Source organism: Dipodomys merriami, unplaced genomic scaffold, assembly GCF_024711535.1.
Source record: "Dipodomys merriami isolate MVZ:Mamm:240054 unplaced genomic scaffold, mDipMer1.0.p SCAF_26, whole genome shotgun sequence".
NCBI lineage: Eukaryota > Metazoa > Chordata > Mammalia > Rodentia > Heteromyidae > Dipodomys > Dipodomys merriami.
Window position 1 is genome coordinate 18,617,498 of NW_027204048.1, and position 25,654 is coordinate 18,643,151.

The 25,654-nt window shown below is 36.9% G+C and overlaps 1 protein-coding gene and 1 pseudogene across 3 annotated transcripts in view; both read left to right on the forward strand.

Moving 5' to 3' along the window:
• Nucleotides 1–25,654, forward strand: part of Vps13a (vacuolar protein sorting 13 homolog A) — a 176,116-nt gene that overhangs the window by 31,473 nt on the left and 118,989 nt on the right. For all 3 annotated transcript variants that reach the window (XM_070035786.1, XM_070035785.1, XM_070035787.1), the window contains exons 8-21: nt 172–231; nt 435–515; nt 845–902; nt 2,409–2,536; nt 2,712–2,818; nt 3,577–3,748; nt 4,783–4,845; nt 5,734–5,863; nt 6,754–6,848; nt 7,081–7,223; nt 18,656–18,842; nt 18,929–19,043; nt 19,436–19,572; nt 21,522–21,654. In XM_070035786.1, coding sequence (XP_069891887.1) covers nt 172–231; nt 435–515; nt 845–902; nt 2,409–2,536; nt 2,712–2,818; nt 3,577–3,748; nt 4,783–4,845; nt 5,734–5,863; nt 6,754–6,848; nt 7,081–7,223; nt 18,656–18,842; nt 18,929–19,043; nt 19,436–19,572; nt 21,522–21,654 — 1,609 coding nt within the window. The remainder of the gene's footprint in view (nt 1–171; nt 232–434; nt 516–844; nt 903–2,408; nt 2,537–2,711; nt 2,819–3,576; nt 3,749–4,782; nt 4,846–5,733; nt 5,864–6,753; nt 6,849–7,080; nt 7,224–18,655; nt 18,843–18,928; nt 19,044–19,435; nt 19,573–21,521; nt 21,655–25,654) is intronic.
• On the forward strand, nt 15,134–16,103 carry LOC138837018 (ribosome biogenesis protein BRX1 homolog pseudogene; annotated as a pseudogene).

A 25,654-nucleotide genomic window follows, 5' to 3' on the forward strand; every position in this document is an offset into this window, starting at 1 on the left:
TCCTTTAAAGTAGAATTCTCTTGCGGTCACATTATTAATAGCCTTTGATTGAGGGATATATTTTCACAGGCATTTTCATGAGAAATTGTTTTTAAGTGTATGCTCCATAGATGACTTATCACCTTCATTTTTAATGCAGTAATCTTTTTGCTGTATTTCTTTCCTTTTCAGACAACTGATCAAAACTGGATACCATGTTTACATGATGAGACTGAGAAACTAGTTCGGAAGGTAAAATAAATGAATACATGCTCATGAAGTTAATAAAAGAAACCTTTAGAAGACTGATACTATATTTATAGTTAAGATTTATGTGAAGTGTGTTTTGTTCCCTTAACTCTGTGATAGAGTTCACTTGAGACTTCTGAAAATATCATATGTTTAAAATGTTTCAGAAAAAAGCCAGACATATAATAAATTTGCTTTATTTTCAGTTAATCCGATTGGACAATCTTTTTGCCTATTGGAATGTGCAGTCTCAAATGTATTATCTTAATAATTATGATGAGTCATTGGTAAGTAAATTGTTTTAATTTGTGTATATGTGTATTGTTATATTTTTATCAGGCATATTAGTAACATTAGAGTTGGTATTATTTTCTAAGCAAGATGTTAGAATTTATAGGTATAGATGAATTACATGAACATGTATACACATCTTAATTATAACTCCTTGAACATTATTTTATGAGTTTAATGACACATTGTTTAGCCATATTCATATTTTGTTCTAACAAAGTCTTGCCACGTTTGAATTTAAACATTTTCTCTTGCAGATTATAGAATTTTATAGAATAAGATATGTTGTCATGAATGTACATAAAAGCAATTTGTCTTTTAATAGGACAATTTGAAGTCTGGTATTGTCAAGGAAGATATTATTCCTGATGGGTATGATTTTGGTAAGTGTTTTCCATACATGGGGCTGGGAAGGTGGCTCAGTGGTAGAGCGCTTGCCTTGCATGCATGAGGCCCTGGGTTCGATTCCTCAGCACCACATAAGCAAAAAGAAAAAAGCTGGAAGTGGCGCTGTGGCTCAAGTGGTAGAGCGCTAGCCTTGAGCTGAAGAGCTGAGGGACAGTGCCCAGGCCCAGAGTTCAGGTCCCACAACTGGACCCCCCAAAAAACAAAAAAAAAAACCATAATAAGTATGAATTTTACATTAACATTGATGAAATGACTGATTTTATGAGCAAGTGCTGATGAAGTAAACAGGCAAAGGAGTTAGAGGTTAATGCAGAGAATTTGTAAGATGACTGATATTATCACAAACTATTTTGTTACTAAGACAACAAAATATTACCTTTTTATACAAATTACCTTATAATTGATTGGTGAATAGGTGATCTCTATCTAGAAGGTCTAGTACTGGTCTCCTGTACTTATTTTAATCTTTTTGGCAGTAGGAATGAGCCAAGCAGGAAATCTGCAGTCATTTTACTTTTCTCTTTTATAAATTAAAAGGAGAATAAATAGATAGAGAAATGTGTGGGTGTGTTTGTGTGTGTGTATGTGTGTGAGAGAGAGGGGGGAAGGGAGGAACGGAGAGGGAGAGAAACAAATGAGAGTTAAGGTTTTACAGAATAAATCCCCTATAAGGGCATTTACAGAGCCATGCCCTAGAGGGTCTCCTGCTTTCACCCAGGCCATCCACAAACTGTGTACCTCCATCTCCCAAAGGTGGGCACTACCATGCCAGGCCCCACGACTTAGAAAGCTTATAATCACAGAATGAGAGTCATTGTAGGATTGGAGGTATGGCTCATTTGGGAGAATACTAGCCAATGAGTTGAAAGTGTCAAGTTCCAAGTTCAAGTGCCTGTTTCTGAACAAAATAAAAAGTTATTATTAAGTATAATCGTTTTTCCTCTTAACATTTCTGATACTTGTTGTTTAGAACTATAATTGCTTGGTTCTGGGGATTGAACTTGGGTTTGACAAACTCAGGGCTTTGTACTCTCACTTAGCTTGGTTGCTTATAGCTGATGCTCTTCCACTTGAGCCATGCCAAGTTAATTGGATATGGACTCACTTCTGTCCTGGCTGGATTTGAGCCATCATCTTCTGCGTCTCAGCCTCGTGAGTAGCTAGGATTGCAGTTGTTCTTTTACTAAAACTATTTTATTGTACTATTTTCCTTAACAAGCTACTGCTTTTAAAGATTATGTCACTATTTTGAGAGGGAATTTAGTTATCCTGAAAAGAAGTTAGTGGGAATTGTAAGTTGGAAAAAGATAAGAGAATGGTCTCCACTAATTAAGTAATAGTTTAAACAAATGATGATAATATGGACATTCAGGAGCTACAGAAAGGGTGTAAAAGAAATGAAAATTAGTATTTCCAGTTTAGAGTCTTGAGACTTTTGAAATACAACTGTTTAATTTTTTAAAATTTGTATTATTTTCTAGTATTTCGCCCTATATCTGCTAATGCCAAACTTCAGATGAATCGCCGATCAGATTTTGACTTTTCTGATCCCAAGATAAACCTGGATGTTGAGTTACATAACATAGCAATTGAATTTAATAAACCACAGGTGATTTTCTCTAATGAAAATTTAAATTATGAACTAGTGTTAGAAATAAATGTTTTTCTAAAATGCATAGTTATACAGTAGCATTTCCTTTTAGAAGTTTAATAATTTAACTTTTCATCTTCAACAATTGAACAAAAATGTGGAGCATTTAATAGCTTTATTTTCCATTCTTTAGTATTTCAGTGTTATGGAACTTCTTGAATCGGTTGATATGATGACACAAAATTTGCCATATAGGAAATTCAAACCTGATGTGCCTCTTCACTACCATGCCAAGGAATGGTAAAATGCTTTTAAGTTTTTCTTTCTTAATATGTCAGAAAAGCCTGTTTCTTCATTTGAACAATAATTTATTAGGATACTTCTTAAGGTTTTCTCGAGTCTATGATACATTAATGGGAACACGTGACTCCTTTTGCTTGTTGGTGAATTGATTAAAGGGATTCTTTGTAACAGAATTTATAACTTCAGATACTAAGACATCATAGTTTTCATTTAGTGGAGAGGGAGGGATCTCATTGTTTTTGTTTTGTATCAGTTTCTTTGTTTTTTTTTAAATAGATTTCCCTATCAGACTTATTAAATCTATATTACTAAATTTATTTAAAATACAAAACTGTTTTGGTAGTCTGTACAGTATAATCCTATTTTAAAACTCAAAAGTTTTATTTCTAAGCTTCATTCTGCTTTCTAGAAATTGCAATTATTTAAATTACTGAAGTTATTAAAATATCGTCTATGCTTTCATAGTTATATAGAACTGTATTTTAAACAAAATTGATACTGCTTATTTTTGTGTTAGAGGTAAGAATAATAGATTGTTAAAATAAATAGGGCTGGGAAAACAAGAACTTAAGCTTTTAAAGGTTGTGTCAATATTTTGAGAGGGAATTCAGTTATCCTGTAAAGAAGTTATAGTTTTTGTTTATAGTTTATAGTTTCTGTATTATAGTAAAGTATGTGAGAATAGCAGCATTATTAGTTATTTTCATATTGTTGATTTGAGGATCTTCAGTATGGGGTTTCTTTTTTTTAACTAGGTGGGCTTATGCTATACATGGTATTCTTGAAGTAAATGTTTTACCCAGTTTACGAATGTGGTCCTGGAAGCATATTAGAGAACATAGACAAAAAGTGAAACAATATAAAGAACTATATAGAAAAAAGTTAACAAATAAAAAGCCACCCAACGAAATTCTCATGTCTTTGCAGGTTAGTATTTTAAAGAAGTCATTGCATATTTTCCTCTACAAAACTTCTCAATCTCTCATAATTATTCTTAATAATTTTACTGTAACTTTTACTGACTGTGTTTTCTCTTATATTGACATTTCCATGCATTTATTTGCTGACCAATTTTTAACTTGGGTAGTATAAGATCTTATGAAATTCTCCATGAGCTGGAAAATTTTAGATTATTTTTAATCTGCAGTGATTTAATATATACATAGATATACATTGATATATATAGGTACATATATACATGTATAAACACTGTTATAAACATATATTATGCATATGTATTATGTATGTAGAAACTTGAAGTCTTAATTTTACCATTTTTGACCTAAAAAGTCTAAAATGTATTTTCAGCATCATCTCTAAACTTCTTTGTATGAATTCAAAGCTGTACATATCTGTCAAAACTGCATCGTTGGTGTTATGTCTGTGCATTGAATAAGAAAGTTTTCTGTCTTACATATGATCAATATTACAAACATGTCTTGTGGTCCTTCATGCCATCAGTTTTTCCTCATTTAAGGCTGAAACTTAAAAATAATCATGGGAATACACACATATATGTATTGATAGGCTAAATTATATATAACTTATATAAGCTAAATTAAATACATATATTTATAATTCAGCTTATAATTATAGTGTTTCAGTATGAATAACTTTGAAAAGTAAAAACTAAAACCATTTTGATAACTTTAAAACATATCTAAGTCTATTTAGAATATCCTATATTATGATTTATGATTATACTTTTAGTTGAAAATGACAATGATATCATTAGTTTAAAACCCAAATAAGTCATTTTAAACAGTGTATGTATAGCATCTTTTAGTTTATCTTTTATTGTATTTTGCTAATTTCTGTGGCTCCTATGTTACCTTCCAGGATATAAGAGGTATTTCATATTACTAGCTGTTCTGTTTTTTGCTTGTTGTAATCTTTAGGGCTGTAGTTTGATTTTATACTAAAGTTATTTCTGCAAATTAACTTTTTTTTAATATTTTCAGGAGTTGGAAAAAACTTTGGATGTCTTTAATATAACCATAGCTAGACAGCAAGCAGAAGTTGAGGTAATTTCAGATTATCTTTCAATTAGAATAAATATGAACTCCACTTAAGACATTTCAGGAGTTGTAATGCTTGTCAGTATCACACTATAAAGTACTGTCTCCTTTAAAGAGTTCAAATTTGTTTTTTCCATTTTAAAATACTTGATTTTTTGCCACATCCATTTTTGTTGTTGTTGTTGTTGGTTGTGCTCAAAGCTAGCACTCTTAACCACTTGAACCACAGCGCCACTTCCCATTTTTGACTGGTTAACTGGAGATGAGTCTGATGGGAACTTTTCTGCTTGGGCTGGTTTTGAACCATAGTCCTCAGGTCTCAGACTCTTGAGCTGCTAGGATTACAGGCATGAACCATTGGGTGCCCGGCTTGCCACATCCATTTAAATTAGACAAGTTTCTATAGAAAAATTTTTTGTAAATAATTGAGCTTATCAAATTTTCAGAATTTGTATGAATATGAAAAGCCAAGGCCTGCTTTTCCCACTCCCATTACTGTCTTTGTAATACAGTAGGAAGAACCAGGATGCATTAGTTGTATAGGAGTGTGTTTCATTATATTTCCATATGTGCATTTCCCTTTCAGATTCATTCTGTCACTGTGCCTTATTCCTTTGCTCCCTTAACACAGTATCTGTAGGTTTCATTGATCTGTTTTCATACATATCAATAAATTACTTCAACCATATTCATACTGTTATCCTCCTTCACCCTCTTACCTTTCCTCTTCTACTGGTATCTACCCGTATTTGGCAAATATTGCAGTACTTGTGTTCTGTTAGTCGTTATATTGATAATGTTCATGTACTCAAGTAGATATTTTGGAAATTTCTTGCTACAATTTTTAATTTGCTAAAAGTGTCTTTGTCATCAATTTGAAAACCTTCATTTTAGGTAAAGAAAGCCGGGTACAAGATTTACAGGGAAGGCGTAAAGGACCCAGAGGATAACAAAGGGTGGTTTAGTTGGCTGTGGACTTGGTCAGAGCCAACTACCAAACAGCAACCTGACGTTAAACCTGGAAGTAAGTCTAATTCATTTTTAATGTGGTTAACATAGGAAAATCCAGTGTTTTATAAAAATTTCTTTCTGATGAACACAAACTGTTAGTATATTTACTACTTAATTACTTTTCTTTTTAAATTTTTTATTGTAAAAGTGATATAGAGAGGGTTACAATTACATGTCAGGCAGTTAGTACATGGAATAGAGTTTAAATTTATCAAAATTATTTTATAAATTTTTTTTCTAGTACTGGGTTTGAACTTGTACTTGTTAGAAAGTTCAAGAACACTTGAGCCACAGTCTAGCCCTAAAGCATTCTGAAATAAAATTGTTAAAATAGTTTAAAAAAAAAAATCTTATGTTGCTAGGTGCCAGTGGCTCATGCCTGTAATCCTAGCTACTCAGGAGGCTGAAATCTGGTTCAAAGCCAGCCCGGGCAGGAAACTCCATGTGATTCTTACCTCAATAAGCCACCAGAAAACTGGAAGTGGCGCTGTGGCTCAAGTGGTAGAATGCTCACCTTGAGCTGAAGAGCTCTAGGACAGCGCCCAGGCCCAGAGTTCAAGCCCCATGACCGACAAAAATAAAAAATAAATCTTATGCTTATAGAATGTAATTAATGTGCATGCTTGCATGTAGTTAATGTACATGCTCTAGTAATAGGTAAAATTGCAGAATAATCTGAGCATTTTTTTTTTGTTTTTGTTTTTACTTGTTTTGGAGTGTTGGAGAGTAAGCCCAAAGATTATTTTTAGGCAATATAAAATTTCGAATACCACTCTAATATTTACTATTTCTTAGATGTATTATGAAAAAAACTAAATGGATTTCATTCAGAAAACCAGCTTAATTCTATGCTAGCTTTATGTTATTGGTTAAAACCATAAAGGATGTGTTTATGATTTATAGTTCTTGAAGAAATGCTGTCACCTGAAGAAAAAGCTTTACTGTATGAAGCAATTGGCTATAGTGAAACAGCAGTTGACCCAACTTTGCCCAAAACAGTAAGCTATTTTCTTAATATTTGCAAGTTTAGTGTTAGATACACTTGTTTCGTTCAAAAGTGTGTGCTACTGACATTTTCTGTGATCTTTTCTGGTTCTCTAAATATTGTATTTTAATTTTCAAACTAGGAATAAAACTTGTCCTTCTTGTGTCAGTGTAGTGATTCTTTTATAAAGGGTTGAAATTAGTGGATTATTACATTTATTTTTTCATTTTCCCAATGTACTCTAGTTTGAAGCCATGAAGTTTTTTGTTCATTTGAAAAGTATGTCTATTGTTCTAAGAGAAAACCACCACAAACCTGAGCTGATAGACATTGTTGTAGAAGAATTTAGCACTTTGATTGTACAAAGACCAGGAGCACAAGCAATAAAGTAAGTATTATTTTCTCTACAAGTTAAGCATCCCTAAACTGAAAATCTGAAATCTTAAGTGCTCCAAAATTTGTAACTTTCTGACTGCTGAGATGACACTTAGTGGAAAATTTCCCTGCTGACCTCCAGAAACTGTGTATAAAATTTAAATGAACTTTACATTTAGGCTAGGGCCCAACCCCAAAGTAGCACAGCATGAATATGAAAATTTTCCAAAGTCCAAAAACCTAGAATCGTCTGATGCCAAGTTTTTCAATTGAATGATACTCAATTTGCATCTTAAAAAATTCACACTGAGGGTGAAGTTTAGGTCACAGGCTGCTTGCAAAGAGTATTGTGACTCAACATACCCTTTTGTGTTTTTAGAAGCTTCATTTTTAAAAAGTAAAAGACTATATTTTTTGAATTATTGTGTTAATTACATATGTTCAATGGAAAACTGTATGTTGATAAAATATAGAACACTAAAAAAATGATAAAGATCAGCTGCACCATGCAAAAAAAGGAACAACAGTGATTTTTAATCTGGAGTATCTCTATTTTACCTTTTTATTTTGTGTTGTTTTGAGGGCATATCTTCCAGTGTAGCCCAGGCTGGCTTCAGACTAAATCCTCTTGCCTCAACTTCCCAACGACTAGAATTGTAGTGTGTATTGCCAACTCCATCTTTATTTTATATTTTGTTTTCAAAAACAGTTTTATTGAGATACAGTTCACATTTCTATAATTTAGAGTGCAGCTCACTGTTTTTTTTTACAACTGTATTGTATATACCAATTACATTAGTATATTTGCAAGATTGTATAGTCATCACTATCCTCTAATTCCAGAACATTTTAACACCCCAATGCTGTTTTTCCCATCCTTTGGCAACAGATAAAAATTTATCTTCTACTTTTGACACTTTGTCTATTCTGGATATTTTATGAATGGATAATATATGGCTTTTTCTGTTTTTTATTTTTTTCACTTCACAGATGACTTTATGGTTAATTTATGTTAGAACATCAATTTATACTTCATTCTGGCCTAATAATAACCTTGCAGAGGTTTAATACAGTGTTTATTAATTCATCATTAATTGGATATTTGGGTTGATTTTACATTTTGACTATTGTGAATATTGCTATGAATAATCATGGACAGTATTTTATTTGAATATAGATTTTAAATTTCTTGGGTGTATACCTTGGAGGGGAATTGTTGCCTTATATAGCAATGCTGTGTTTAACTTTTTGAGGAATTGCCTAATTTCACTATTTTACATTCCTACCACCAATATGAGAATTAGTTTCTCCATATCTTCATCAGAACCTGTTATTGTTAGTCTTCTAGATTATAGCTATTTTAACTGATAATTGCAAAGTAGTATCTCATTGTGGGTTTGATTTCCGTTTCCTTCATGGTTAATGATGTTGGATAGTTCCTGTATTTACTTTACATGCATATCTTCTCTGGAGGAATGGCTATTGCATGTTTAGTCCTATTAAAAAAAATAGAATTATCTTCTCCCTCTCTTCTCCCCTTTCCTCTTTGCTCTCCCCTCCTGTGTCCATCTCTTCCTTTCTTTCCCCCTCTGCCATCACTCCCCCTCCTCCTCTGTCACTTTCATTCTCCCGGAAGCACGTGAAGTCAAATTCAGGACCTTGCCAGTTGTGCAGTTGTGGCAGTATATACCTTCAATCCCTTCACTCAGAAGGCTGTGGCAAGAGGATTGTGAATTCTAGTTCAGCCTTGGCTATGGGGCAAGACACTGACAACAAAAAACCATGTCAGACATCCCTCCAAAATTCCAGGGCCTTGTGCATGCTAAGAAAGCAACCTACACTTAAGCTACATACGTGTGTGTGTGTGTGTGTGTGTGTGTGTGTGTGTGTGTGTGTGTGTGTGTGTGTGTGTGTGTGTGTGTGTGTGTGTGTGTGTGTGTGTGTGTGTGTGTGTGTGTGTGTGTGTGTGTGTGTGTGTGTGTGTGTGTGTGTGTGTTAAATAGAAGAATCTCAGTTATTTTCTCCCTTTCGAGATAATTACACTTTTTGATGTCTTTTAAGTATAAATTTCGATAAAGCCACACTTATTTCATGTTTACTTAGTTGCATGTGCGTTTTAGTGTACCTAAGAATGTTTGCCTAATCCAAGAGCATGATGATAGGTTTTTGTATATTCTTCTAAGAGGTTGATATTGTTAGCTGGTTGTTTTGTTGTTGTCAGTTGGTTGGTTGATGTATTTGTTTGTTTTCTCCTTGAGACAGAGTCTTTCTGTATAGTCCAGACTTCAAATTATAATCCTGATACAGCTTCTTGAGTGTTGGGATTATAAATATATGCTACCATACTGAACTTACTGTAGGTCTTAAGTTTTGAAATTGTGAAGTATGTGTTCCAACTTCATACTAAGATCTTCTAATTTTTTTGTGCATCCTTAGAAAATGAGAATCACCTTTTCTATTTCTGTAAAGCATCCCTTTAAATTTGATAATGCATTGAATCTGTAGATTGCTTTCAGTGATAGTATTAAGCCTTCCAGTTTATGAGCATGGGATATCTTTTCCATAGTCTTTACATTCCTTATAGCACTGTTTTGTAGTTTTGTGTATTTCACCTCTTTGACTACTTTTTATTCCTAAAAGGTACTTCAGATTGTGCTTTAGTATAATTGTTGTAATATCTCATTACATGTTCTTTGTTTTGAATTAACTTTTTTTTTTTTTTTTTTTGGGTCCGGTGGTGGGGCCTGAGCTCTGGGCCTGGGCACTGTCCCTCAGCTCTTCAGCTCAAGGCTAGGGCTCTACCACTTGAGCTACAGTGCCACTTCCGGCTTTTTTCTTATGTGGTGCTGAGGAATCGAACCCAGGGCCTCAGGCATGCAAGGCAAGCACTCTACCACTGAGCCAACTTCCCAGCCCCTGAATTAACTTTTAATTGATTCTTTATTACAGTATTTGGAAGGACAACTGACTTTTGTAGTGGTCTACAACCTTGCTGAATTTATATATTCTAGTAGGTTTTTTTTAATGGAGAATTTTTATCATATCTATATGCTTAGAATCATACAGTCTAGGAGTAGATACATATTTCCAGTTTGCAAGACTTTATTATCTTTCTCTTGCCTGGTTGCTTTGGTTAGAACTTCTGAAGTAGTAAAAGTAAGTAAAAGTAAGCACTGATTTTTAGAAGGAATGCATTCAGTTTAACTTCATTGAGTATAAGTTTAGCTATGGTTTTTTAAAAAATTATTCATATGGAGGAAGGGGATGGGATACCATAGGGGGAGGGGACCTGTAACCATAAAATGATTTTGTTACATGCTTTCCATCATTTACATGCTTTGTTACATTTGTTACATGCTTTCCATCAATTGAGATGATCATGTATTTTAATATACTTTCCTTTCTTAGGTTCAGCTTACCACATATGCCTTGTTCATAGTGTAGAATTCCTTTATGCAATATATTTCTTATTTGCTAGTTTTTTAAAGGGAATTTTGTGTCTGTATTTGTAAGGTGCCTGGACTTGTAGTTTGCCTGCCTGCCCAGCCTCCCACCTCCTTCCTTCCTTTTTCCCTTTCTTCCCCCCCCCCCAGTCTCTCCCTCTCTCTCTCCTTCTTTCCCTCTTTCACTCTGTCTATCTGTATGTCTATCTTTGCTGGTCATGAGGCTTGAACTCAGGGTCTGGGCATTGTCCCAGGCTAGCCTTTTCCACAGCACCACTTCTGGTGGTTAATTGGAGATAAGTCTCTCAGACTTCCCTGCCTGGGTTGGCTTCAAACTGAGATTCTTAAATTTCAGCCTCCTAATTAGCTAGGATTACAGATGTGAGCCACCTGTGCCTGGCAGACCTGTAGTTTTCTTGTTCTTGTGATGACTTTGTCTGGCTTTGATATCAGGGTAATGCTAGTCTTAAAAGAGATGAGTTAAGAAGTGTTCATTGCAGCTTTATTCACCATAGCTAAGATACAGAATCAGCCCAGATGCCCCTCAGTAAATGGATCAAGAAAATGTGGTATATATACACAATGGAGTTCTATGCTTCCATCAGAAAGAATGACATTGCCCCATTCATAAAGAAATGGAAGGACTTGGAAAAGATCATACTAAGTGAAGTAAGCCAGACCCAAGGAAACATAGGTTCCATGGTTTCTGTCATTTTTATTTATTTATTTATTTTTGGGTCCGGTTGTGGGGCCTGAACTCTGGGCCTGTGCGTTATCCCTCAGCTCTTCAGCTCAAGGCTAGCCCTCTACCACTTGAGCCACAGCGCCACTTCTGGCTTTTTTCTTTTTGCTTATGTGGTGCTGAGGAATCGAACCCAGGGCCTCATGCATTCAAGGCAAGCACTCTACCACTGAGCCACCTTCCCAGCCCTGCCATTTTTAATAATTAGTATATACCTACGATAGTCCTAGCAGAGGTTCACAATAGCCCATTGTCGCTACCGCCTCGACCAGCAAGGAAGACGCGACACCGGACTCTTCTCTCTGCCCTTTATTCAGGACCTTTTAGTAATCTTCTGACCCCAACCCCGGGGAGAATTCCCCACAGCCTTAAGTACCCGCTGGGTAGCCAACCCTGATACGCCACGTGGGAACCACCAATAGGTTCAGGTGCGCGGAAGCAAGCCAGATTCTTTGCCTTAGCCATGGAAGGAGTTGTTTACCACGAGAGCACTCGCCATCGGGAAGGCGGAGGGCGGAAGCCGGCGCCATCTTCCAGGTGCGGCCTCTCGCAGCTCTCTACAGTTCCCCCTTTTTTGTTTAAAGAACACAGATGAGAACAGAGGTCTGATCCCTGTTGTGCAATTGCAAGGACTGCATACAAGCCTTCTCCCAGAGGGCGCCTTCTCTAGGGATGACTCAGCCTGTCCATTGATTCGTTTTTCACAAGGACGGGAAAAGGCAAATCGAACCCGTGTGCAATCAAACATGCTCTCCTCGAGAGCAAAACTCATGCCTCTCGACTGCAGTACTTTGGCTTTGCAATCTGTGTTCATTGTTTTAGGGTGGCAAGCCACGTTTAGGGGGACTGACCTGCTCCAATGACTGTAAAGGCTTGGATAATCATGGCTGCACTGCGACGCTGAGAACCTCTAATTTGGCAAATGCACCACAGACATACCAAGGAGGCTAACACCAGGAGGCCTATCAAGGCTCCCAAACCCGCCCCCTCCTTGAGATGAATCATAGCAGCGGAGATCCATGAAGATAACCTCTCCGCCAATCCGGCATCCACTCGGGTCGAGTTCACCATGACGATGGCAACCCTGAGCTGTTCCATCAGGCTGTCGAACTCCCCAGTTCAATTACCTAAAAGATAACTAGACAACTGTTTAGACAAATTTGCAGCGTTTTTTGAATAGGTTTTTTCCTGGGCCTGAACTCTGGGCCTGGGCGCTGTCCCTCAGCTCTTCAGCTCAAGGCTAGTGCTCTACCACTTGAGCCACAGCGCCACTTCCGGCTTTTTTCTTTTTGCTTATGTGGTGCTGAGGAATCGAACCCAGGGCCTCATGCATGCAAGGCAAGCGCTCTACCACTGAGCCACCTTCCCAGCCCTATTCTCCTGGGTTAATTGCACCACAGCAGCAGCTAATCCAGCATTAGTTAGTGGTCCGCCCAGCTCTCTGCAAACTTTCATCCATGCTTCTAGTCCCCTGTTCTTATATGGGGTTATGGCGGCTCTGCATTCCTTAGTGCACTGCTCGTAAACAAGCTGTTTAATTAATGGCATGGCTGTGTCTGGGTCACCAAAAATTCTGCCAGCGGCCTCGACCATACGAGCAACAAAGTCCGAAAACGGCTCCATAGAGCCCTGCAGGATTTTGGTGAGATTGCCACTCACCTCGCCTTTATTTGGTAAGGCCTTCCATGCCTTTATGCCAATTTTATTGATTTGTTCATAAACTTGAACCGGGTAGCCTATCTGCTGATTGGCGAATCTCCCCTGTCCAAGCAGCATATCTCTGTCCCAAGCTGGGTTCCCTGCAGCCTGATTGGCTGCAGCCTCTTCACTAGCAAATTCAATCAAAAAGGCCTTCCAATCTAAATACTGACTTGGGCTCAAACAAGCTCGTGCGAGCCCACTCCAATCACCGGGTGTCATGCAGTGTCTGTTTAGGGCCTCCACCTGGGCTACAGTAAAGGAGGCCGTGATTCCGTATGTCCGCACAGACTCAGCTAAAGATTTTATAACCTTAAAATCTAAGGGTTCATGATACCGCTGTCCCTGTGGATCCTGAAATATTGGACAGGCTAGATGTAACTCGGTTCTGACCGCTTTCCACACGCCTGGGCTGAAAGAACAGCCGGGGCTGCCACTTCCAGGGTCCTCCGCATAGAGCGGAGGGGCCGTAGGTGTGGCGCGGTGCACGGACGGCGTGCATTTGTCTTTATCTGGGTCCTCTCTCTCCTTCCCTTTCCTCCTCTTTCTTATCTTTGTTTTTTCTATTTGTTCTATGAGTGATTGTAGTTCCTCTAAGTCTGTAGACTCAGAGGTCTCTAGTTCGGCAAAATCGGGGTATAACCCCCCCCCTCCTCCTCTTCGCTGTCTGCCCTTTCCGATCTTTCTTCCTGCAGCATTTCTAGGGCGGCCTGACCATTCTCTACCGCCTCACTGCAACGCTGGTCCTCGAGACAGCCTCTTATCAGTTTCCATATTGGTCTCACTCCGCTCTTAAGCGTTCCTTGTTCAGAGGCAAAATCTAGGTCCCTCCCTAGTTTCTCCCAAGAGGCCACCATGAGGCTTCCGGAGACAGCGAACCATGGGGCAACGGTGTCACATTCATTCAAAAATCTCTCTAAAGTACTCTTATTTTTAACTTTTTTGAGTGCAGTAGCTCATTGAGAGCCAAAAAAATTGGGTGTGAAGAAGAAGCGCCCATGTTTTAAACATTTAAAGCTGGTAAACAAACTTTTACTTTCACTTTTGGCTACTCTATTGACTAGCCCCGGGTTCTCACTCTCTCTTTATCTACCGAGAAGAGCAAAAATCCCCCCGCTCTTGTGGCGGATTCCCCTTTTACCTGGGAACTTACTCCCCGCTCTTGTGGCGGATTCCCCTTTTACCTGGGGACTTACCCCCGCTTTTGTCGCGGATTCCCCTTTTACCTGGGGACTTACCGGTGCACCACCCTGACCGCAGAGAGTTCTGAGTCCTCGTTGGGGTTATGGCTGAGTTCCCCGTACGGGCCACCATGTGTCGCTACCGCCTCGACCAGCAAGGAAGACGCGACACCGGACTCTTCTCTCTGCCCTTTATTCTGACCCCAACCCCGGGGAGAATTCCCCACAGCCTTAAGTACCCACTGGGTAGCCAACCCTGATACGCCACGTGGGAACCACCAATAGGTTCAGGTGCGCGGAAGCAAGCCAGATTCTTTGCCTTAGCCATATAAGGAGTTGTTTACCACGAGAGCACTCGCCATCGGGAAGGCAGAGGGCGGAAGCCGGCGCCATCTTCCAGGTGCGGCCTCTCGCAGCTCTCTACAGCCCATATTTCTATTAACATCACAAAGTGATGCTATTAGAAATGATCTCCACCATCTGGAAAAACAAGTAGGTTTTGGTGATGTTTCTTTTTTCTGTTTACAGTTTGCAGTAAATTTTTTTCTGTTATTTTTTTCCCCTCTGGTTTACTCACTGTGGTCACTGTCTATGATTTTGGTACCCTTTGTCTAGTATAAGTTTATCTTATTTGGGGAAGGGAAGGGAGTCACCGAAAAGGTGTGGGACAAAGGTGTGGGACAATCAACAGTGATACTCACTAGACAGTTTGTTGGAAATAAACTGTATGCCTTGGGAGGGGAGTGGGAGGAAGGGAAAGTGGGAGAAAACGAGGGAGGGAGTAGGTAACACTGTTAAAAAATGTACTCATGGGTGAAACTGTTGGAAGTACGTCCTAGAGCATAGATGACCAGGTAAGATGGCGGCAACCAAGAGAAAATGGCGTGGAGACTTGCTAGCCAAAGAGATGGAAAAGATGCCAGGAAGCCAGTTGCGCAGCCAGGCAAGGCAGAAGAAGTGGAGGAAGAAGATAGAGATTGTATCCCAGGCCCCATTTGCAGGGCAAGTGGAAAAATAAGGAACAGATTCTCATCTTTTCTTCCAGAGGAATTAATTTTAGAACAAGACATTTAATGCAGAACCTGAGAATGTTGATGCCTCATTCTACAGCAGATGCTAAAATGGATCGGAAAGAAATATTATTTGTGATTAATGAGGTCTGTGAAATGAAAAACTGCAATAAGTGTATCTTTTTTGAAGCTAAGAAAAAGCAGGATCTCTATATGTGGCTTTCAAATTCACCTCAGGGGCCACCTGCTAAGTTCCTTGTTCAGAATATTCATACCCTAGCTGAACTACAGATGACTGGCAACTGCTTGAAAGGCTCTAGGCCCCTTTTATCCTTTGACTCTGCCTTTGATGAATTGCCACCATTTGTGGCCCATGTTTTTACTTTCACTATTTTGGATAATCAGATATGGTTTCGGAACTTTCAGATCATAGAAGAAGATGCTGCTCTTGTAGAAATAGGACCTCATTTTGTCTTAAGTCATATAAAGATTTTCCAGGGAAGTTTTGGAGGGCCAACTGTATATGAAAATCCCCACTACCAGTCACCAAATATGCATCGACGTATCATAAGATCCATTGCAGCTGCAAAATACAAAGAGAAACAAGTGAAGGATGTTCAGAAACTGAAAAAGAGCCAAAGACTGTTCTTCCACATGATCCTACTGAAGATGTTTTTGCTGTACCAGCTGAGGAAAAACTAATAGAAATACAGTGGGTAAAACCACAGCCCAAAGTAGATTTGAAAGCAAGAAAGAAGAGGGTTTACAAAAGGCAGAGGAAAATTCAACAGAAAATAAATAGAGGGAATTAAAAATGAATCAGTGGATAACTAGTTTGTTTTTTCAGTTATTGTATACTTGTATTCTGTGTGTAAATACTTTTATTATCCAAGACCGCTTTATATCTAATTAGTATGCCATTTAAAAGAAAACTTTAAATCTTAAATTCAGTAATTTTATCTTTTCTAAATAAAAAAATCTAAAAAGTTTATTCATTACTTATGTAACTGTACATCACCTTTACAATAAAATAAAAGTATTCTGGAAGACTTTGAGAATGATTCTTATTCTTTAAATATCTGTATAATTCAAGTCATGTGGTTCTTTGGGGGGAAATTTCTGATTACTAATTTACTTGTCACTAGTTAAAGGGTTTTGCTGCTGTTGTTTTTGTACCAGTACTGAGGCTTGAATTCAAGATCTTACACTCTTGCTTGGCATTTTTTGGTAATAGTTGGTGTTCTATAACTTGAGCCACACCTCCAGTCCAGCTGATTTGCTGGACTCTTACAGAGTCTCTTATAGAATTTTTCAGCTATGACTACTGGTGCAGAATTATCTAACACACAATCTCTTTTTAGAATATAGACTTAATTATGTCATTTAATTTTTTTAATACTATATCAAAAGTGAGAAAAAACAATGTGTAGGTATAGGACATATATGGAAGATTTTGTTATTTTTTTAAACAATGATAAGATGAAAACTAATGTCACAGCTGTGGCTTATTTCTCTGATTTTTTGTTGTTGTTGTTTTTGTTGTTAGTACTTGTGGCTTGAACTCAGAGACCCCTGCTCTGGCTTGGCTTTTGGCTCAGGTCTAGTTCTTTTTCACCTGAGCCACACCTCCACTTCTGGCTTTTTGCCAGTTATTAGGAGATAAGAGTCTCATGTACTTTTTCGACTTTTCTGCCCACATTTGGCTCTTGAACCTAAGATTGCAGGGTCACTGGTACCTAGCTGATACTTACGTTTCAACTTGCCATTTTAGAGATTGTCCCTCTACTAGCACAAACTTCATACTAGTCAAAGATTGTTAGGATTCCTGGATCAGTAAGATTTTCATACCTACCATTATATTTACATAATGGCTTGGCAACTACTTTCAAAGTTTAGGGAATGTTGTTTATATTTAGACAGGGAGTTCCCTCTCTGTATTTAGCCATGAATTTCTTTGCTGTTTCTGAGATGACACAAATTATGGCATCTCACAGATATCTGTACTAGTAGGCATGAATGTGAATTTAATTATTTTTTTCTAATAGGAGCCCTACCTGTACTGGAATAATTTGGTGTTGTATGACTGGTAAAATGTGATCCTTTAAGGTATCTGGGTGATAAGAGTTCTTCATTGTTGTTGCAAGTCTTGCTTTAATTTCTCCTTAATGGGTACAACATAACATAATGCACTTAGTCTTTACTACTTCAAGGATGAGTATGGTCCCGGGAAGAACTTTCTCTCTTGTCCTGTTTCTGTCAGACTTCTAGTTTGTTTACCATTTTGTGTGTTAGTTTTGTAGAGATTGTCATTGTAGTCAGCAGTGCATTTATCCATGAAAACTTCCTCTGCTGTTAAGGCCAGTTCTCTTCAGAAAGAGCTTTTAGTCCTTTCAATTTGCCTCTGCTCTTTATCAGAACCTCACCTGTACTGTGTGGAATATGTAAGCAGGTACACGAAGCCTCCTTCTTCTAGAGTGACTTCTTTTCTTGATGCATGAATTTTACCAGGGAGTACTCACTTGTTCCAGAATGAGGCGTAGGTAGGCTTTGGGAGCAAAATTGGGAGGAGAGGTAGTTAGGACTCTAGTATCTTGGAATGTAGCTTCTGTGCTAGAGCCTTTCTTTTTCAATGGGAGAAGAGGGAACCTTGCTTTTCTTGATAGTAATTCCTGGAACAGGGCTTTTTAACATGTAGCTGTAGTAGAAGTATGAGAAATGTTGGCTACCTATTCTTGAGATAAAGATATACCTTAGATTGCATCCGAGGGAAGAAGGGCCTCTATCTTAGCTGTCTACACCCAGTGTAGACCTTCAGTAACATGTTGTGGAACTAGAATGGGAAATGATCATACTTTTAATGCTTCCAATTTTATTTTGTTACTGAATTTCAGTGGATTTTCTTGAATAAATGTTTTTCTGTTTACAGTATGCCCTTAAGCTGATGTCCAAGACTTTAAATTTAACTAGTTGTTTAATGTTTGAAAAGGATTAGGAGAAAAGGATTGCAAAAGTCTTCACCCAACCATTCTAGAAATACTGCTTGGTTATTGTTCTTGTTAGAGAAAGTGCTTATATTATGCCTTTCCAATTTTACATCAAGCATCATAGAAACTGATTATTTTAATTTTTAGACTTTATCAGTGAGTACACCAATTACTAGCTTATCACAACTTTTTAAAAGGAAACAAATATAAGTATGGTTCTTTGTGAAATTATGCTCATTAAGCAAATCGTATATTTTATATGAATGGGCTCAAGTTGCACAAAATGCAGAGATGCTATCATTACTAGTTTTTGATTTAATGTTTCAGTTTGAAAATTACTTATAACTATGCTGATTTCTAATTTTTGTCTTATCATTTCTCATACAGATTTGAAACCAGAATTGATTCATTTTATATTACTGGATTACCAGATAATTCAGAAAAACCATACCTCCTGTCATCATTGGATAATCTGTCACTCTTCCAAATTATATTTGAAATAAATCCATTAGATGAAACTGTTGCCCAGAGATGTATCATAGAAGCTGAACCTTTAGAAATAATATATGATGCAGTAAGCATTTTCTATATTGCCGAGTTTTAATTTAATTGAATTTGGTTTGAATTTGCGTTTCATGTTAATAATAATTGTTTTAACAGAGGACAGTGAATAGTATAGTAGAGTTCTTCAGACCTCCAAAAGATGTACATCTAGCACAGCTCACTTCAGCAACTTTGACAAAACTTGAAGAATTTCGAAACAAAACAGCAACAGGTAAATTTATGTTGTTGAGTTGAAAGATATATGCTATATTAAACTCATATTTATGTTAGAATGATTCTAATAATAGCTATGAATTAAAATTTCATACCACTTAATTTCTTTTAGGTGTGTGTCTTTCCAGTTATACTCAGATTGAGATTGTGGGTTAAAAACTTTTTTTCTTTGTAAGAAAGTACTCAAAATTCATACTCAGGTTTATTTAACAGTATTACATCTATTTGCCAACAAATACTGTTTATATTGGAAATATTCAAGGTTTTTGAAAAGATTGACATTGATTGTTCATTATTTTAAGACTTTTATCAACTCATTTGTCTAGTGATAACCTGTTTTATGAGTAACTTGTGAAAAATTGTCATTGTGAAGATTTAAATTTTCTACAGGTCTACTGTATATTATTGAGACACAGAAAGTTCTGGATCTCAGAATTAATTTGAAGGCTTCGTATGTTATTGTCCCACAAGATGGAATTTTTAGCCCTACATCAAATATACTTCTTTTGGATCTTGGTCATCTAAAGGTAGACACTAATAATATTTGATTGATTAAGTGGCATTGAGGGTGATTCTCTATGTGGAAATATACCTTGGTTATTAGATAATTTGATTAGTCTCAGATTTGATTTCATTGATGTATAGATTTATGGTTGATACTAGGATTTGAGAAATCTTCCTTTCTGGTGAACAAAGTGGATATTCATTCACATTTTAGTGTGGTTGAACAATTAAATTTTCATTCACTTAAATTTAACTCTCCATGCCCCTACTCCAGGACATTTCTTTTTTTGGGGGAGTGGGGGTCCCGTCGTGGGGCCTGAGCGCTGTCCCTCAGCTCTTCAGCTCAAGGCTAGCGCTCTACCACTTGAGCCACAGCACCACTTCTGGCTTTTTTCTTTTTGCTTATGTGGTGCTGAGGAATCGAACCCAGGGCCTCAGGCATACAAGGCAAGCGCTCTACCACTGAGCCAACTTCCCAGCCCTACTCCTGACATTTCTAAATCAAATGACTAATTGAACTCTGCTGGTAAGGAGTAAACTTATGAATTACATTTATTCACTTTGATAGTCATGCTTAAAAACTTTATTTCCTTTTCAGTTTTAATATGCCTGAAAATTTTTGTGTATATAAATGAATATTGACTTTTTAATAGTTCTGTTAATGTTAAATTGAAGGTAGTCTTAAATTTACATCATTTCAATTTTCTTTCAAAGTGGCAATTGTGTTGGACGGCACAGGTTCAGAACATTGTCATCATTATAAAATTAATTGGGGTCTGGGAAGGTGGCTCAGCACCACATAAGCAAAAGAAAAAAGCCGGAAGTGGCGCTGTGGTTCAAGTGGTAGAGTGCTAGCCTTGAGCTGAAGAGCTGAGGGACAGCGCCCAGGTCCAGCGTTCAGGCCCCACGACCAGACCTTAAAATAAAATTCACTGGATTTTATTTCTCTGTATTCTTAAATGTAGATGATTACCTATAATTAAAGAACAAACTAGATAAATGAGAAGAATTTTTCTGGCTAACCAATATGTATGTGTTTTGATACTATCTTTCCTCCTTTCCTTCCCTCCGTCTCTTGATTCATACCTTCCCATCTCTATAGCTATCTCTCTATTTCTAAATAATCTGTCTATATTTATTCATTGTTATTCTGTACTTGGTACTTAGACCAATAGGTTTATAGTTATAATAAAATTTATATAGCTACTTAATTACATTTGGGTGTGGTTTCTGAATTGTTTTAGTGGTGACAGCATACTGTAAGGAGTGAGGATATCTAATTTTTTTGACATAAATAATTTGCTTTACTGTTACCTAAAGTTTACTTAAGACACAATCAGTTTTGACAGTTACTCATAAGAGCTATAAACATAGAAAAAATGTGATTGATCATTAACATACTGTGCAATAATCTCTGGATGTTTAAGTTAGAAAGATAGTATGCCAAGAAGGAAGGAAAGATAGAAATATAACATGTGGAAGCCACATGCAGGCAGAATTGGAATAAAAATTCAGCCATCCTAATACTAAATTCTGACTCTTTTTACTTATTTTACTTATTTACTCTTATTTACTTATTTAATGGATATTTGCCATTGTATCCTAGAAAGTTTATGTATATATGTTACTGTAGTAAGCTAAATTTGTCCCTTGGTCTTGGGTGAAATGAGAAAGCTTTTAACTAGATCTTAAGACTCTAAATTTTAAGTCTCTGTAAAGGCAGGTTGTATTCTAAGACTGCCTTCATTTCATCCTTTTGGTATAATTGAATGAGAAGTGCAACTCACTATGTAAAAATTCCCTTTATACATATCCTTTTCAACATGTATCTCATGGATAACAACTGCTTAATAGCCTTATATGTCTTCTCATTAATTTCTCTATTTGTATTATATATTATAATTGAGATTTGAAAGATGCTTAAAATTTTGATGTGCTTTGCATAGTCTAAACTGTTAAAATTAACTTGAAGGTGACAAGTAAAAATCGTTCAGAGTTATCAGATGTGAAACCAAGTGGAGCCAAACTTGAAGAGTTAATGCTGAGAGCTTACGATTCTTTTGATGTTCAGCTTACAAGCATACAATTGCTTTATAGTAGAGTTGGTGAGTATAAAATACGTCGATGGAGTGATATTTCTGTAGTATTAGGTTTTAAGTAATTTGAAGACATTCTCATAATTCTGTTATACTCTTTTATATTTTAAAATTAGATTTGATAGTGCATGCTGCCTAACAGTCTTGAGTTTTTAGCCCTTAGGAGACAAATGTCAATGTCTAGAAGAAATTTTTGATTGTTACAGATAAAAGGTTAGCTATACTATGAGCATTTACTAAGTGAAGGTCAGATTATAGTGTATAGGCTGGCTTCCAACAACAAATGTCAGTAGTGCTCAAGCTGCGAAAACACAATCTATACCAGGTCTAACCTTTAACCAATGATTGACCCATACATATTGCACTGATATTCCAATTATACAATTTAATAACTAGAAGAGGCTTTTGGATAACCAAGCTAGAGGTAATCTGTTAGGGTCTCTCTGACAGCCTGAGTCCTAAGTAGCGAAAGATTATGGATATCATTATCCTAGACATAGCTTATCTCAGTCATTGTGTTGTACTAATGTCTCTGATCCATTGTCACATACCTCTGATCCATTTCGGATTTTTAAATGAACTTAGAGACAGAAGTAAATTTTAGTTAATGAACTATTAAAGTAGAAGATACTTCAGATGTGTTCAGCCCTCTCTCTTCATTCTACCATACTGCTTCTGAATCATTAGAGTTTTAATGAGCCTTTAGATCATTTAACAAAGTTTGAAAATTATAGGTTTCTGTGTATGTATTTGGTCACACTATAATTATCTGAGCCAACAAAAGGAGAAGCAATGGAAGCCAAAGTAATTACTATTAAAATTAGTTTACATGGGACTAGACCATTTTCCTTTATTTGTCTATATTTGTTTTACTATAATGACTTGGTTTGTGTTTCTGTTATATTTTAGTTGTTATAGAAGGAGCCCAAGAAGTACTGTGATGGCAAAAGTCCATCAGTTTTTCTTGGAATAAATTTGTGGTATTTCCTTTGTTTAAAAATACATTTTGGTCATAAGTTTGAAAGCTCTGAGCCATACCTATTTAACATTTAAGATACAAAAATCTTTTGTTAAAACATGCTAAAATTACCTGGGTGCTGGTGGGTTATGCCTGTAATCCTGGTACTTAGGAGGCTGAGATCTGAGGATCACAGATTGAAGTCAGCCTGGGCAGGAAAGTCCATGAAACTCTTATCTCCAGTAAACTACTCAGAAAAGGCTGTAAGTGTCATTGTGGCTCAAGTAGTAGAGTGCTAGCCTTGAGCACAGAGAGGCTCAGGGACAGAGCCCAGTCCCTAAGTTCAAAGACCAGGACTGGCAGCAAATAAAAAGCTAAAAGTAAAAATTGTTATTGTTTGATGATTATTGGCATTCCTTTAAGCTGACAAATACTGACTTTAAATAGCTGAATTGTTTTCTTGAGCAAGTTTTTTTTTTTCGTTAAGGAGGATTGCTTTATATGATTATCACATAATCTCTTGAGAAGTACTGAAATAACACATGATTCTAAATATATTACCATCTGTATGGGAACTAAAAGAATGTTTCATTAGATCAATACTGATGGAATTTTGTGTGTGTGTTTGTGTGTATATATGTTTGTATATACATGTATGTGTTCATGCACTCATGTGCCAGTACTGAGGTTTGAGCTCTGAGGTGCTGTCCCTTAGTTTTTTGGCTCAAGGCTGGCATTCAGCCACTGAGCCCCACTGACTTTTGTGGGTTAACTGGAGATAAAAGCCTCATAGATGTGTACCACATGAAAAGTGTTCTGAAAGGCTCTATCCTGAGCCTATGCCATGGAAAATGTTCCTGTTTATGCAGTGTTCACCATGGAGGGAGGGACTCTGCTGCCTTCCAACAGAGCACCCAGGGTCAAAGAGCTTGAGAGCAGCTTGTAGGTTATGTGGAAACTCCCGAGGTCCCTCGTCAACACGACTGGAGCAGACCTTTCAGGATTCATATAAAAGAAGAAGATTGAGAACAGATCACCTCAGTCCTTAGAAGATGAGCAATAAGGCAGTTTAAAACATCTTAGAAATAGTCATTTTCTAGCTCTCTATATTTGTTTACCAATTTGTATTTTTCCCTTATTCCAGTTTGGTAAACTTTTACAATTTTTCTGGTGCATTAGTTTCTTTTATTGGAGTTCTTTGTGTATCTATCATTAAATCTGTTTAAATACCTTAATCTGCTGAATGCCATAGTTCTTGCCTGTAATTCTAGTTACTTGAGAGATGGAAATCTCAGTTCAAGGCCAGCTGGGGCAAAAAGTTTGCAAAATCCAGTTACCATCAATAGCTTGGAGTGATGGGGCATGTCTATGATATCAGTTATATGAGAGGCTGAAACTGGAAGATCATGATGCCAGGCCAGCCCTGGCTAAAAGCAAACAAAAATTTCACCATGCCCTATCTGAACAGAAAAAGCTGGGCATGTTGGTTTGTGACTGTCATCCCAGAAACTGAAAGCATAAATAAGTGATTGTCTAGACCAACTTAGGAAGAATATGAAACTGTCTAAAAAATAATCAGAGCTAAAAGAACCAGAGGCGTGGTTCAGGCAGTAGAATACCTGCCTAGCCTCGCAAGTGTGAAGCCCTGAGTTCAGATATCCACACTGCCACAAACCAGACTGTTGGGTGGACTGCAAACTGCAGTTTTACCTCCTTTGTAGCTAGGATATAGGTGTGAGCCAACAGTACCCAGTGCCTGATGGAATTTTTTTTTTTTTGTCGGTCGTTGGGCTTGAACTCTGGGCCTGGGCGCTGTCCCTCAGCTCTTCAGCTCAAGGCGAGCGCTCTACCACTTGAGCTACAGCGCCACTTCCGGTTTTCTGGTGGTTTATTGGAGATAGGAGTCTCACGGTCTCTCCTGACCGGGCTGGCTTTGAACCGCGATCCTCGGATCTCAGCCTCCTGAGTAGCTAGGATTACAGGCGTGAGCCACCAGCGCCCGGCCCTGATGGAATTTTTAAAATTGGGCTCCTAGCTCCAGGAGCTTAATGTTCCTTTGTTTCCAGGACATTTTTCTGTGACTTGAAGCATTTATTAGGTTTAAGTGATATAATACTATATAATGCAAATTATCATTATGTAGAGTATATAGTCTATAAAGATGTTTGTTACCTATATTATGCATTACTGTATATTGTAATTATGTATTAATGTATAATATATGTAAAATATTAATGTACAACAGATGCAATACATTATACATGAATATTATATATGTGTAATATATGCCTATTATAGATTCTATATAGAATCTTTTCTCTATATGTATTCATATAAATATATACATATATGTAATATATATTTTATAAATTATATACAATCTATATTATATATATATAATTTTAATTATATGGAGTAATCTATATAGATGATAAAATCTATATAATGATGACCTGTACTATATGGATGCTAGTACTCTTTTTTGACACTATTTTTGGTATTTGTATATTTTATGTATAAACACAGGGTGTTGAGCATGCTAGACAAACGCTCTAGTTTACTGAGCTTTTTAAAAAAATTTTTGGGTGGTTCAGGGCTTAAGCTCAGGGGCCTTATGTTTGCTTGACTTTGTTGTTCATGGCTGGCACTCTACTATTTGAACCATGTCTATAGTTGAGCTTTTTGCTGGTTAATTAGAATGGAGTCTCACAGACTTTTCTCTCTGGGCTGGCTTCGAACTGCCTTCTTCCAGGTATTAGTCTCTTGAGTAGCAAGGATTATAGGCATATGCCACCAGTTCCTGGCCTTAAGACCTAATCTTGTTAACAAAATTTTAATTCATTAAAAATGTGTGAACAACCATAGAGATCAGCCTTTATGTTACTGTTCAGACATGAACACTATGGGTATTTTAGTGCATATCCTTTTAGTGTTATTTTTAGTATATCTATGAGTATATGGAGTGTGCTTGGGTAACTTTTATGTGGAAGTAATCATGAATGCTATTTAAAAAATCCTCCCTCCCTCCCCCCTCCCCCTCCCCCCTTCCCT